The sequence below is a fragment of the Lynx canadensis genome, chromosome C1 (assembly GCF_007474595.2).
Source record: "Lynx canadensis isolate LIC74 chromosome C1, mLynCan4.pri.v2, whole genome shotgun sequence".
Taxonomy (NCBI): Eukaryota; Metazoa; Chordata; class Mammalia; order Carnivora; family Felidae; genus Lynx; species Lynx canadensis.
In genome coordinates, this window is record NC_044310.1 from 29010981 (window position 1) to 29025593 (window position 14613).

Below are 14613 nucleotides of genomic sequence, written 5' to 3' on the forward strand. Positions count from 1 at the left end.
ACTCCTTGATGCTTGTGATCACAAGCCCTCCTTCCCCCAGTGAGAAAACTTCCTTCTTTCTCTGGGCGTATTGCCTGCTCTTACCCATTGGGCTGCCTGGAGCCCCTGCCAGACCTCATGGCTTAGCAGACAGCGTCTTCTAGATTGCCCAGAAACAGTCTTCTCATGCCCCCAAACCTGGTGATGCTCTGTGGGTGCAGAGGGTGAAATGAATATGTGCGTGTGGGGTGGGGGGGGAGTGGGTAGAGGGAGAGCTAACATGTTAAATACTGACTATATGCAGGGCACCATGCTAAGTGCTAGTCGTTGCCTCCTTGGGTTCTCACAAAAGCCACAGGAGTTGGTTATATTATTATCGCTATTTGGTAGAGTAGGACATGGGGCTCAGAGAATTTGACGATGTGGCCCTAAATTCAAGCTGATAGGTTGTGGGTGTGCAATTCAATTCCAGGGCTGATTCTTGGGCCCACTTAATTGAGCTGAGACTGGGAAGGTGGGCTAAATCATGAAGGACCTTGTGTTTCAATGGTTAAGTCACAAATGAGGTGGAGGTTTTGTTAACATATGTGCCTGCGTTGGGCAAGGCTTGGACGGACAGGCAGGGAAAAACTTGTCACGTGGCCGATCTCAGCTACTTTCAGCTTTGTCGTACCCACCCGTCTACTAGACTCGCGCTTCCTGGGACTGAGGAGAGGATTTCCTCAGAGTGTCTCAGCTGGAGGAGTGAGCTCTGTCATGACAAATGGGTGCTATTATAGGACTCGCTGAGGGTTAGCTTCGTGTAGTGGAAAAGAAACCAAATGCCTCTGAAGAGCTCTGCTGTGCCCAACCCTCTCTCTATCCTTATGGGTAGGTTTAGTAACAATAGTAGTAACAACAACAACATCCATTGCTCCAATTGACTGTGAGGTGTTTTTTTTTTAATGTTTATTTTTTTTCAGAGAGGGGGGAGGGGCAGAGAGAGAGACAGAGAGAGAGAGAGAGACAGAATCTGAAGCAGGCTCCAGGCTCTGAGCTGTCAGGGCAGAGCCAGACATGGGGCTCGAACCCACAAACCGTGAGATCATGACCTGAGCCGAAGTTGGATGCCTAACCGCCTGAGCCACCCAGGCGTCCCGACTGTGAACTTGTTAAGAGGTGAACGCGGCAGCAAACACCTTAGACATACCATTTCATTTCATCCTTGCAGCAATTCTGTAAGTAATAGTATTATTACCACCATTTTACAGATGGGGAGACAGAGGTTAAATGAAGCTAATTTTGTCTTGGCTGGTGGCTGTTAGCATCAGATCACACCTGTATGGTTTATGGTCCTGATCATTACATTGTGCTGCCTCTGATACCCGTCCTGTCAGCCAGCTGCCATGCCCCAGAGGGTGTGAGGGACTCCAACTTTACAACTACTGTAAGGGATAGAACTCCTCCATTCAACTGTGAGTCAAGAGACGGCCCTGTGAAGCGAGCGGTGTACGCTATTATTATCCTTGTTTTATGGACGAAGAAAAATGATGCTCATTAAAGTCAAGAGACCTGTCAAAAGTCACAGCTGCTGGTAAGTGGCAGAGCCAAACCTGGTTTTAAGGTCTCCTGTCTGTAGAACGCTCTTTCCTGTACACGTTAAAATTCACACGGTTCCTGCCTCTAAACACACCGTGTAAATAGGGCAAGTGGAGCAGAGCTGTTTGGTGACTGCACATGCGCACACTCCAAGCACGGCTCAGCCCCAGGGCAGTGCCAGCCACGTGTTCCCAGGTGACCACGCGGAGCCGAGCGCGAAAACGAGAGATCTGGGTACACGTGCACAAGCTCTGGCGAATGAGAACTTAGTCTTGCAGGGTCACGAGACTAGACCTAGGAAACTACACTTCCCAGAAGCAGCTCGCGCTGGACGCCTTTGCTAGATGACGTAGTTCCGGGAAGGCACGGGTCGGATAGGCTGCGGGGAGGAAGTGGGCGGTTCTAAGCGTCTGGCGCCCTGGCCTACTTCCGGTAGGATCGGGGTACTAGGCGGCTGAGGCGGTGCGGTGCTGGCGTTGTCTCCTGAGCTTTTCCAGGCGTGAGTAGCGATGGCAGCGGCTTTTCGGAAGGCGGCTAAGTCCCGGCAGCGAGAACACCGAGAGCGAAGCCAGGTAGGACAGCACAGGTCCCACTAGCGCTGGCCCGTGGCCCCGTGTGCCTCCCTCACCCCTTTCTCCTCACCTGCGGGACCAGGTCCCTTTGGCGCGTCGCTGGGGCACGTAAATAAATGCAAATATATGCTAATGATGCCGGCGTGCCTGGGGCGGAGCCTCGAAGCCTGGGGAGGGGAGGGGGGTCGTCGTTCCCGTTCCCTGCCTTCCTCCCGACCGGTTCTTTGGGTATAATCAAAGCTGTCTTGCGGAATTTCAGTGCGGAGGTAGTTGGGTGAGACGCCGTGTGTAAAATGCTTGACCTGGGAGGAAGGTGAGGCCAAAGCGCATACCGGCTGGAACTGGAACCCCCATCTAAGGGTGCAGAGCCCTGCCCACTGCGTAGGGGGGCGGGGGTCAGTAACCCAAGAGATCGGTGCTGATCATGTAACACCGACAGGCGTGGGCTTAGCGCAGAATCTTATGAAGGTCTGCCGTATACGCTTTTTATGTCTCAGGCCATAATGTTTTCCATCCCCATTGTACAGGTGAACAAACTGAGGCCCAGAGAGCAGAAGTGACTTGCCGAGTCCTAAACCCCAAATTCAGGTGGATAAACAGTTGTAGGACTTCTGTGGAGGGTGTGTCTGTGTTGGGGAAGTTGAGTAGAAACTAGTTTAATATATGCAGAACCAGCGCATCCATTTCACTGTGCTTAAAAACCACTTATACAACCTAGTTATCTGGTCCAACTTCATTTTGCAGGTGGGGAAGAGAGGGAGAAAGATGTGTCCAAAGTTGTGTTGCTTACTGATGGGGGGAACTAAGGCCTCCTAACCAGAGTCAGTCTTCCTCCTTAATAGCATTTATCAGGTATTTATTGTGCACTTACTGTGTGCTCAGTCGTGTGCTAGGAGCAATAGTGCAGTTTGCCACTTAATTGTGGTACCTGTTTGAACCTATTTGTGGGCCTATCTAAAAGTAATGATAGGGGCGCCTGGGTGGCTCAGTCCTTGAGCGTGACTCTTGACTTCTGCTCAGGTCATGATCCCAGGGTCATGAGATTGAGCTGGGCTCTGCCCTGACAGAGTGGAGCCTGCTTGGGATTCTCTCTTCCCCTCTCTCTGCCCCACCCCACTTGCTTGCTTGCTCGCTCAAAATAAATTAAAAAAAAAAAAAAAAAAAAAAAAAAGTAACGATAGCAGTGTTTGTTGTGGGCCAGAGCCAAAAGTGCAGAATGCTTTACTCGTTATCTCATTTAACTGTTGACATCGTGTGGAGGTAGGTACCGTTATTTTCTCACATTTGCAGATGGGGAAACTAAGACTCAGATAGGTTAAGTAATTTGCCTAAAGACATACAGCTGTAGTTGGCAACTGGCAAAGCCAGAAATCAGACCAGGAATCCAGAGGCCACTAAAAGATGAATAAAGAGGCACCTGTAAAAGGGGAGCCTGGGTGGCTCAGTCAGATGGGTCTCCGACCTCAGCTCAGGTCATGATCTCATGGTTCTTGAGTTCGAGCCCCGCTTCTGGCTCTGTGCTGGCAGCTCAGAGCCTGGCGCTTGCTTTAGATTTTGTGTCTCCCTCTATCTGCCCTCCCCCGTTCACACTCCATGTCTCTCTCTCTCTCTCTCAAAAATAAATATATAAAAAGAGGCACCTGTATAAGAGATAGCACAGGAACACTGCCAAATGAGGAATTTGAATGGGAAAAGTAGAGATGACGCGGGAGCTTCCTGGTGAAACTTGCTGAACTTTGAAGGGAATGATAATAGCTGTCACTTTTTGAGCATTGATTGTATGTTAGGTACAGCCCAACATGCTGTACAAGGATGATCTCATTTAAATCTACAGTGTGTCTATGAGGTGGATGTTATCCATATTTTCCATATGAGGACTCTGATGCTTAAAGAGGTTGAATAGTGTATCCAAAATATCAGTTGTAAGTAGTTGGTTTGGATTAACAGAGAAGGGGAGGGGCAGGAGAGAATCCCAAGCAAGCCGGACGCAGGGCTCAAACTTGTGGAGCTGGAACTCACGAACCGTGGGACCATGACCTGAGCCGAAACCAAGAGTCGGACACTTAACTGACTGAGCCACCGGCACTCCAGAAGACAGAGGGCTTCTAAGGCTGGACATAAGCATGACACGGTCATGTTTGAGTAGGAATAGAGGCTCTTTGTGGGAGAGGTAAGACGAAGGCCATGCTGGAAAGATGGGTAAACATGTTGACCAGGGTACTCTATGTCTGGGTAAAGTTTGGACTTTATGCCATAGGTTCTTCACTGAGGTGGTGGGCCAGCTACTGAAGATGTTTTGTATGGAGGGAGTAGGTATAATGAGGTGAGCTACTTCAGATGCAATGGCCAGTCTTCTTCTATAACTCAGATCCCTTTGAATTAGCGTTTTTGTAATTTTTGGGTAGATAGCCAGTATCTATGATTCCTGGATGGTAGAGTATTTCTGTTTTGAATTTTTTTTTTTTAGTTTTAGAGCGAGTGAGAGCATGCGTGGGAGAGAGGGACAGCAAGAGAGGGAGAGAGAGAATCTTAAGCAGGGTTCATGCTCAGTGTGAAGCCGGACACAGGGGCTCAGTCCCATGATCTGAGCTGAAGGCAAGAATCGGACGCTCCACTGACTGAGCCACCCAGGCCACTCTCTAGTTTCAAAAAAAAAAAAAAAAATTTCTTTTTTTTTTACATTTATTTATTTTTGAGAAACAGTGAGACAAAGCATGAGCATGGGAGTGGCAGAGAGAGGAGACACAGAATCTGAAGCAGGCTCCAAGCAAGCGGTCAGCACAGAGCCTGATGAGGGGCTTGAACGCACAAACTGTGAGATCATGACCTGAGTTGACCTGAGGTCAGTCGGACACTCAACCGACTGAGCCACCTAGGTGCCCGGGCCACCCTCTGGTTTTAATTTTTGAGGAACCTCCATACTGTTTTCCACAGTGGCTGCATCCATTTTCATTCCCACCAATAGTGCATGAGGGTTCCTTCTTCTTCACATCCTCGCCAACGCCTGTTTCTTGTGTTTGTTGTGTTTTTGATTTCAGTTTGGCTGTTATTTTAATTATTGAATTATTTGTTGCATCATTTCAAGGATAAAAATTGAGCAAGGTAACTTAAAAATGTCATCTGCTAATATTATACAAGTTTAAACTTGTGTGTAGTATTGTATTAGAAGTGTATGTACCTTCTTGGGGAGCCTGGGTGGCTCAGTCGGTTAAGCGTCCGACTTCAGCTCAGGTCACGATCTCGCGGTCTGTGAGTTCGAGCCCCGCGTCGGGCTCTGGGCTGATGGCTTGGAGCCTGGAGCCTGCTTCCAATTCTGTATCTCCGTCTCTCTCTGCCCCTCCCCGTTCATGCTCTGTCTCTCTCTGTCTCAAAAATAAATAAAAAAACGTTAAAAAAAAAAAAAAAAAAGAAGTGTATGTACCTTCTCAAAAATTGAGATTATTCAGAGCAGGAGAAGATGCGGTCTTTTGTGGGAAAGAGCACAGACTCTGGCCTGACATAGAGTGGGTTCTGGTTCTAGCTTTGCCAGTTATTCTGTGTTCTTGGGCAAGTCATTCTCTAAACTTTATTCCCCTTTTGGAAAATTCGGGTAACAATCGTATGTTTTATCTACTTCTCCTGTTTGTTTTGGGGATTAAGAGATTGTGTGTAATGAGCACAGCAGATTGCTTTGTAACAGAGTACGTGCTTAATAAATGTGGCCTGTTATGATGATGTGGGCAGAAACATCTAGCACAGATACTGACATATATTAATTGCTCAACAAATAGCTTGTAGAAAGATAATACCAAGATATAATCCTTGTGCCTTCCATGCTATCCAAGTTCTGTGTCAGAAGGGTATTCTGTGTCATACTCGGTTTTCTCTCTTATTTCTTACCAAAGGAATAATAATAACAGTAAACATGTGGTGGGTACTTGCTTTGTGCCAGGCCAGGTGCCAGCACTGCCCCTTACAGAGGCTCATTTAATCCTAATGATAACCAGGGGAAGCAGGTATTGTTATTCTCGTTTTAAAGTTAGGAAACAGCAGCTCAGAGAAGTGAAGTGACTTGCATAAGGTCACAGGTTGTTAAGAGGTAACGCTTGGATTTGAACCCAGTTCTTGGACTCTAAATTTAGAGCCCTTACCACAGTTGCCTCCCTGTTATTATATTTTCCCTTCATAGTATTTTTTAAACCCTTGGATTAAGGCTGTAGTAATTTTAGTACAGCTGGCAACTGCTTGCTTAGTGCCGAGTCATTGTTGCCTCTCTCTGTCCTTAATAGGCCAGGAAACCTACTATGGCAGTGCTTATGACCTCTCTGGCGTCCGTATAGTACCTCTCATCCTTGGGCAGAGCCCAGTGGGGGAGGGAAGGGAACAGGGTAGCAAGTTGGCTCCAAGGACATGGATTTACTGAGCACTCCAGAGACTCTTGTTCTTGTGAGGTGTCATGTTGATTTGGGCATGTGTTTGCTGGGGGAACTAAGCACTTTCTTTTTTTTCCCTTTTGTCTTCTAGCCTGGCTTTCGAAAACATCTGGGCCTGCTGGAAAAAAAGAAAGATTACAAACTTCGCGCAGAGTGAGTTCGGTTTCCTGGTAGAGGTGCTGCCAAGAAGGTTGACCACTTCCCTGCACGGCATCTGGATTGCCCAAGTGTCTGACGGGGGATAATTTCCTGCCATTGATAAAATGGCCAGAACGCTGGCAACCCGTCAGATACTTGTTTGTGACCCTAAACTTCTCTCTTTGTTTGGGCAGAGCGTTATTTATTTAACTACAGTTGCACTGCGAATTTTTTCTAATTCTGTTGTTCCAGATAGTTTGCTCATAGTGGCTTTGATTTGCCCCTGCCTTGGTGTTTGAGCCAAAAGCAGAATCTCTTTTTTTCTCTCCCTTCTCTTGAAATGCAAGATAGAATCTAAAATTCCAGTTGTTGAGTCTCTTACATCACCCCGTGTGTGGTGTGGAATGAAGAGATATGAAAGATGGATTCATAAGACTGAGCGTGGGTGATAATGAACTCTGAAAACATTTCATAAAACAATTACCTCTATTTTTCTTCTTTGGCACTTTATTTGGAGAATAAATTATAATTATTTGTTAACTATGCATGTCAGCTGAGGTCCTTTTGTGCTCCTGGTACAGATGGTGATGGATTAAGTGGATTGCTCTGGGTCCCAGAGTTAAGGCTAATAATGATAACTGAGTGCTATTATTGGATTAGGTAGTGTTTTGGGAGACTTGCAATATTTACACTTATTTATTCCTCCCAACAACCTTCTGGGATACTGTTCTCATCATACCCATTCTACAGATTAAATTAAGATGCAGATTGGTTAGCTAAATTATCCAGGATTACTTAGCTAGAAGTGGTGGAGTTAAGGTTTTAATCCAGATAGTCTGGCTTCAGAGTCCACGATTCTAGTCAGTATGCTATTCTGTGCTGTGTAGTTTTGGAACCTTATTTGGTCAGTTGGTGCCCAAGCTTGCATCAGAACCCTTTCTTTTTTTTAAACGTTTATTTTTGAAGGGGAGAGAGACAGAGCGTGAGTGGGGGAGGGGCAGAAAGACAGGGAGACACAGTATCTGAAGCAGGCTGCAGGCTCTGAGCCATCAGCACAGAGCCCTATGCGGGGCTCAAACCCACGAGCTGTGAGATCATGACCTAGGCCGAAGTCAGACGCTTTACCGACTGAGCCACCCGGGCGCCCTGATCAGAACCCTTTCTAATGAGCTTTAATATGTGCTTTCTTTGGTGTTTCCCTCTAAAGATGTAAAAAGCGCTAAAACATGTGAGATGGGGACAGTTTCAGGTGAATTTTGGGATAAGAGAGTAGCCTACAGTGACGGGATCTCAACATTAGTGACGGTGGAGTCTGGATCAAATCTAGTCATTGCTCTGGCTTTTTTGAGTTTCATTTTGTATGAACTTTAGATGCTTGTAAAGTGTGCTCTTGTGGGTTTTTTTGTTTGTGCTTTTTTGTTTTTGGATTTTTTTTGTTATGAACTTCACTTAAACTGCCTTTTAGTGACTACCGGAAAAAGCAAGAGTACCTCAGAGCTCTCCGGAAGAAGGCTCTTGAAAAAAATCCAGATGAATTCTACTATAAAATGACTCGGGTTAAACTCCAGGTGGGTACCTAATGGATCAGTTGGTATTCTGAGCTCCAACTCAATAAAGAAAATAAGATGGGGGAAGAGATGGAGAGGAAGGAGCCTTGGCCTTTATTTAGCCCTTCTCCACTTGGTCCAAATGCTCTTGGTCAGTATCCAAGGCAAACTGTCCCTTCATGAACAGCATGCATTTCTACTCCTGAATCTGAGTTGTCTTATGACTGGAGCTCTTCTTTCTTTTTTTTCTTTAATTTTTTTTTTTTAATGTTAATTTTTGAGAGAGAGAGTGCAAGTGGGGGTGGGGGGCAGAGAGGGAGAGAGAGAGAGACAGAATCCGAAGCAGGCTCTAGTCTCTGAGCTGTCAGCACAGAGCCCGACGCAGGGCTTGAACTCACAAACCGTGAGATCATGACCTGAGCCGAAGTCAGACTTAACTGACTGAGCCACCCAGCCACCTCTGCCTGGAGCTGTTCTAAGAGTGGATGATGAGGTGCTAAATTGAACATGCATCTAGGGGCTAAGTACATTGGACTGCTGTTGCAGATGGCATTCAGTTGTCTTTGTTCCAGTCATAAGCTATGCTGACAGCTTATCAGTGATTTTAATCTAAGAGGGACTGTATCTTTTAAATCTGGATTTTAGGATGGAGTTCACGTTATTAAGGAGACTAAGGAAGAAGTAACTCCAGAACAGCTGAAACTGATGAAAACCCAGGATGTCAAATACATAGAAATGAAAAGGGTTGCAGAAGCTAAGGTAACAACTGAAGCCCTTTGTTCTGTTGTATTTTTGTTAAGGAAAGAAATGCAGATTCAGTGACTTCAAATTATAAGTTGATTTCTTCTTGAAGTACTTGTGTATGGTATAATGATTTAGAAGTGTAGTCAGTATGGTAGAGTGGAAAGAGTTCAGATTTGGAAATGAGACAGACTTAGGTTTGAATTCTGGCTCTGCCATTTATTAGCCCCATGATTATGGACAAATTAACATCCTTGAGAGATTGGTTCCTCATTTCTATTTCATGGGATTGTTGTAAGGATTAAATGAGTTTTGTGGAATGTGTAGCCCAGTCACTTAACTGTGGTTGGTGCTTGATGGATGTTTAGCCGTTCTTTAAAAGAATGAAGCACATTTTTTGCTGGCTCGTGATAATGATGTGAAATGGTTTACACTTTTGACATTCATCTCTGATACCCTGGAAGAACCCAGTGTAAAATGAGATCCTGTTCTGTATTCTAGAAAATTGAAAGACTGAAATCAGAGCTCCATCTGCTGGATTTCCAGGGGAAGCAACAGAATAAGCATGTGTTTTTTTTTGACACCAAAAAGGAAGGTATGAAATGTTTGAGGGTTTCTGGGATAGTCTAGCATGTTGGTGTATGTTTGGTGTTAGTGCCTTAAGAATTGTCTTGACTTTCAGTTGAACAGTTTGATATTGCCACTCACCTGCGAACAGCCCCGGAACTTGTTGACAGAGTCTTTAATAGACCCACAATAGAGACCTTGCAGAAGGAGAAAGTGAAGGGGGTTACCCAGCAGACTCGACTTAAGGTAATTTTCTCCATTGCTTTCAGGTCTGAGCTTAGGCGAATCTAGGATCCACATCCCCCCCCCCCCCCCGCATTTACTATAATTAAGGAAAGCTCATTAAGTTCCCTTAGAAAAGTGGAAGGAAGATTTGATGATGGGATGGGAATGGATGAAGGTTTCTTGGTTTTTAAGATTGAGGGGTGTGTGGCATAGTGTGGCTTAGTGGTTGGAAGCTTAAGGGTTTGGCTTTATTTTTTTTAATTAAAAAAATTGTTTTAAATGTTTTATTTATTTTTGAGTGTGAGAGTGTGAGTAGGGGAGAGACAGAGAGAGAGGGGAACAGAAAATCCTAAACGGGCTCTGATAGCAGCAAGCCCAGTGAAGGGCTCAAACTCACAAACTGAGATTATGACCCAAACTGATATCAATCAACTGAGCCACCTAGGTGCCCCTGGTCTGGCTTTTAGGTTTGCATTTGAATCCCACCTCTCGCTCTGGGCTTTGTGCCTTTAAGACTTGTGACTGATGCCTACCTTGTAAAATGCAGAGAGAGGAGGGGACACTGAAGATTTAGGGATTTGGTATATTCTGATGTTGAACCTTCAGCAAATACACATCTCAAAAAGTCTTTACATATTATACATTTGTAACCAGAATTTTGTATTGACTTTTCCTTATGGTGCTTTCCATCACTGTAACTGGGTTTGTGCAGAAGACATGCTTTTTCTCAGAGCCTTCTGGAGTTGAACTCTCACTTCTGACTGATTCATTAAAAAAAAAAAATGCTGTCAATGTGTTTCAAGCAGACAGCTGTTCTGTTTTGATTTGAATCATTTACACCGCATCAGCTTTGCTTCCAATGTTTAATTTCACAGCAGTTTCTCTAGCTCAGAGGCAGCTAAACTTGCGTTGGTAATATAAATACCCCTAATTAGTTTGACTATATTGGGTAATCCCATAAATTTGACAGTCTGTGTAATAAAGTGAAAACAAAAGCTGTCTGAAACCACTGCTGCGAGACTATGCTAGAATTGGTGAATTGTTTAAATCTGAAGCCCGGTGATGGTCCCCCCTTGTAGATAACACTTCCAGCTGAGGAGCCGGCTGACTAGTATTCTCGTGATAACCCTGTTTGTCAATTAGTTGTATTTTCAATTAGCTGTGTCACTAACACTTCTGAAGTGTTATGGTGGTCTCTAAAGAGATTAGTGCTCCCAACAGAATAGTTCACAGACATGCCTTGTAAAGTTGGAAAGATTTGGATCTTGCTGTTCTTGTCCAGTGGTGTTGTTTCTTCTGGTTGTTTTGTTTAAAGCAAAAATATTTTCATTAAGAGACTGATGGTGGATTGTAAGGGAATTTTTAATCTCTCTGTAACTTGGAGGGGTGGGCAGCCCATGGATGAGCTGTAGGAAGTCTGTGAACACTCGCATTCCACACAGACATTTTGTGCAGATAGGCATATGCATTTGCACAAATTTGCACCAACACGCATACACATTTATTTCAGGAAAGAATCCACAGCTTTCTTCAGTTTCTCAGGGGTTCATGATTCCCCCAAATTGAAGGGCCACTGGCCTTTGAGGGGATATTTCAGCAGTGAGAATTCTCAGGTCAGCTTCTGCTGAAAAAGTCCTGCTCTCTGAGTTCTGTGGTTCTCAGACACCTGCACACTGTCCATTAGCCTTTCTATTCTCTGTTCACTTTGTGTAGGGTTTCCAGGATTGGCTCATTCCTGCATTGCCTTAGGTAACCGGGACGCTCACACAAAGGTCAAACAGCTTAGTGTAGTAGTGGAAAGATTCCTGGGACCCGTGAGACTCGTGGGACAGTCCTGACTCTGTTCCAGGTGATCCTTGTGTCCCTGGGCAAGTCTCCAACTTTCTGTTAGCTCTAGAATCTGGTGTTCCTAAAATGGGCAATTTTATGGTCCCTTGTGTTGATTCTGAGTAAGGAGGAGGGAGTTGATGAAACCATTTATGCATTTGGACTTGAGTGGATTAAAAGCAGTTTTTAATTCATTTTTATCTTGTTAATTTTATTGAAAACGGGTGTGTATTTCTTCCACAGCGGATAGCTAAAGAAAGGCAAAAGCAGTATAACTGCCTGACGCAGCGGATTGAACGCGAGAAGAAATTGTTTGTTATTGCACAGAAAATTCAAACACGCAAAGATCTTCTGGTAAGGAGAGAGAGCCTTAGGCCCTTCCTTTTATTTTATTTTTTTTCCTTTCTCTCTTGTAAAGGTTTTAACTTAGACTGGATTTCAGCTGGGTGTAAATCAACCCCAGTGAAAATGTCTGCTCCTCAGGGGCAGTGGTTTGAGCCAGTGTCTGTTACTCTGACAGTGTTGAAATGTTCCTTGATTAAGAAGGTAATAAGGGGCTTATTAGTCAGTGCTTTGGAACAGCAAAGGGTAGGATCAGGTAGCATATGAACTTTATAGCTTATGAGCAGCTATGTGTAACATTTAAGCAGGTTAACAAAGCAGTGTGTGCCACTCATTGGTGTTTAAAAATAGACAACATTGTGTTGTTAAATAGCACAGCTAAGGATTATGTGATGCCCCTTTCATATTAGTACCATTCCTCTAAATGTCAAATTCTTCAGCTTTGTAGATCATTCAGATCTGCCTTTCTCAACTAGGGTTCCGTGTGAGAATAAGCCCTACAGAAAAATGATTTGACTCCCTGTCTTCTCAGTTTTTCTGGAAACTTCAACATAGTAGTAGCATTATAGATTCCCAGGGGAGAACATGATTCACTGCATCTGGGGATACTTGAGGGTAGTAGGGCTTTGTCCTTCCTGTACTTTGAGAAGGACTGAATTAGGGGCTTTCCAATAGATAGTTTATTAACCTTCCTGTTTTACAAAATGCTGTCCTACCATTTACTGGTAACCTTTTTAATCTTTTGTAGGACAAAACTCAGAAGGTGAAGGTGAAGAAAGAAACAGTGAACTCCCCAGCTATTTACAAATTTCAGAGTCGTCGAAAACGTTGAAGTGGTACAGATGAGCTTTGTCATTCCATACAGAAGAGAATTCCTTTTTTTTCCCCTGAGTAACTTCACATTCCATTAGCCTGAATGACATGATTTTTCCTGTTTGTAATTTTATTATAGATCTGACATGTGATATTTTTCTGTGGACACCATTAAAGCCCCTTCCCATGTCTTATTGTTTTGAGGGTTGTGAAATCAGCCTTAGTTTTATATTCCTATATATTTTTTTCCTTATGAAAGTTATATAATCTTATTACTGCAAATTTGGAAAATAAATGAATTCTTCCCTAATCCCAGTACTAATTGAGGAAGAATAAATAGTTATTAGTGCTAGCAGCTAGGGCAATGAAAGTGAACAAAACTGTGAGCGTTCTGGTTTATTTCCTCCATTCTTTTTTTTTTTTTTTTTTTTTTAAGTTTACTTATTTATTTTGAGAGAGCATGAGCAGGGGCAGGAGAGAGGGAGAGAGAGAATCCCAAGCAGGCTCTGTGCTGACAGCAAACTGTGAGATCATGAGCTGAGATCAAGAGTTGGATGCTCAACTGGCAGAGCCACCTAGGTGCCCCTATTTCCTCCATTCTATAAAGGTGTGTACTGGTTTTTAATTACGTTTTTGTGTTTTGTAGTTGTAATTATAGTAAACAATTTTACATCTTTTTTCACTTCAATTCTTCCATTTTGTTACATCACTTAATTTTTTATTTTTTAAAGTTTATTTTGAGAGAGAGCGTGTGCATACATGCAAACGGGGGGGAGGGGTGGAGAGAGAGAGGAAGAGAGAGAGAATCCCAAGTTTGGGGCTCGAACTCATGAGCCGGGGGATCATGAGCTGAGCTGAAATCAAGAGCTGGATCCTCAGGGCACCTGGGTGGCTGAGTTGGTTAAGCATCTGACTTCGGCTCAGGTCATGATCCATGGGTTCGAGCCCTGCATCGAGCTCTGTGCTAACAGCTCGGAGCCTGGAGCCTGCTTCTGATTCTGTGTCTCCCTCTTTCTGCCCCTCCCCTGCTCCTACTCTGTCTCTTTCTGTCTCTCAAAAATGAATAAACTTTAAAAAAAAAAAAAATTAAAAGTCGGATGCTCAACCAACTGAGCCATCAGGTGCCACACATCATTAATTTTTTAAAAGTAGTATATGCTCATAGTAGAAATTAAAATAAATATTTTTAATGCTTGCATGTTTGATTTAGGGGGCAGACTGATTTTACCTTCCTTCCTTCTGTGTTTATGGATATTCAGTGGCTTCATAAAGTAGCCAAGGAGGAATTTTCTTTCTCTTACGCTTTATAGCTACAGATAGAAACCCTTGGAACTAGGAACCCATGGTGGCACCTCCTTATTGATGAAGCTCATATCGGACAGATCTGGCTCTGTTCCTGCCCTCTGCACTTCTGGCCAGCTCCTGATTCCAAGGCTGTAGATGGCTTGGTACAGGCCTGTGCCCTGGAGGTGCGGACTGCAGAGCATGTGTAGCAGCTCCTTTGTCTTCCCAGAGTCTCACTCTTCCTGTCTATGTCGGGGTGGTAAGCTGAGGCTGGTCAAGACAGGACTGAGCATGCTTGGAGCAAATGTGGGAGGAGCAGAGTTCTGGGAGGTGTGCTTACACGTCACCCCTGGAGGAGGAACAGCTGTGCCTGGATTTTAAAGAAAAAACGAAAATCATTGTTAAAACTTAATAAGTTTCTATGACTGCTAGGCTCCTATATAAAGCCTAAAATGAAAGCATGTTTCCTCAGGGTGTACCCAGTGGGATTTAGATTTGGGAGCCCTGGAAAGTAGGAAGAAGGGCCAGGGAATAGAAGTTAGTAGCTTTTGCCTTAAGGAAGGAAATGCTTCACAGTCTCTGTGTGAA

The 14613-nt window shown here is 44.3% G+C and overlaps 1 protein-coding gene across 1 annotated transcript; it reads left to right on the top strand.

Moving 5' to 3' along the window:
• The first annotated feature begins 1965 nt into the window (after positions 1-1965).
• UTP11 (UTP11 small subunit processome component) lies at positions 1966-13121 on the top strand. The gene is made up of 8 exons (XM_030324143.2): positions 1966-2129; positions 6633-6694; positions 8145-8247; positions 8872-8985; positions 9469-9562; positions 9650-9780; positions 11830-11940; positions 12677-13121. The coding sequence occupies exons 1-8, from the start codon at positions 2067-2069 to the stop codon at positions 12758-12760; spliced, it is 762 nt and encodes a 253-aa protein (XP_030180003.1). The 5' UTR covers positions 1966-2066; the 3' UTR covers positions 12761-13121.
• The last annotated feature ends 1492 nt before the right edge of the window (positions 13122-14613 follow it).

Excerpts from the sequence above, each read along its gene's own strand:
- UTP11 (XM_030324143.2), top strand. The coding sequence starts at position 2,067 with ATGGCAGCGGCTTTTCGGAAGGCGGCTAAGTCCCGGCAGCGAGAACAC. Across the intron at positions 9,563-9,649 it reads TTTTGACACCAAAAAGGAAG|TTGAACAGTTTGATATTGCC; the intron begins GTATGAAATGTT and ends CTTGACTTTCAG. Across the intron at positions 9,781-11,829 it reads CCCAGCAGACTCGACTTAAG|CGGATAGCTAAAGAAAGGCA; the intron begins GTAATTTTCTCC and ends TTTCTTCCACAG.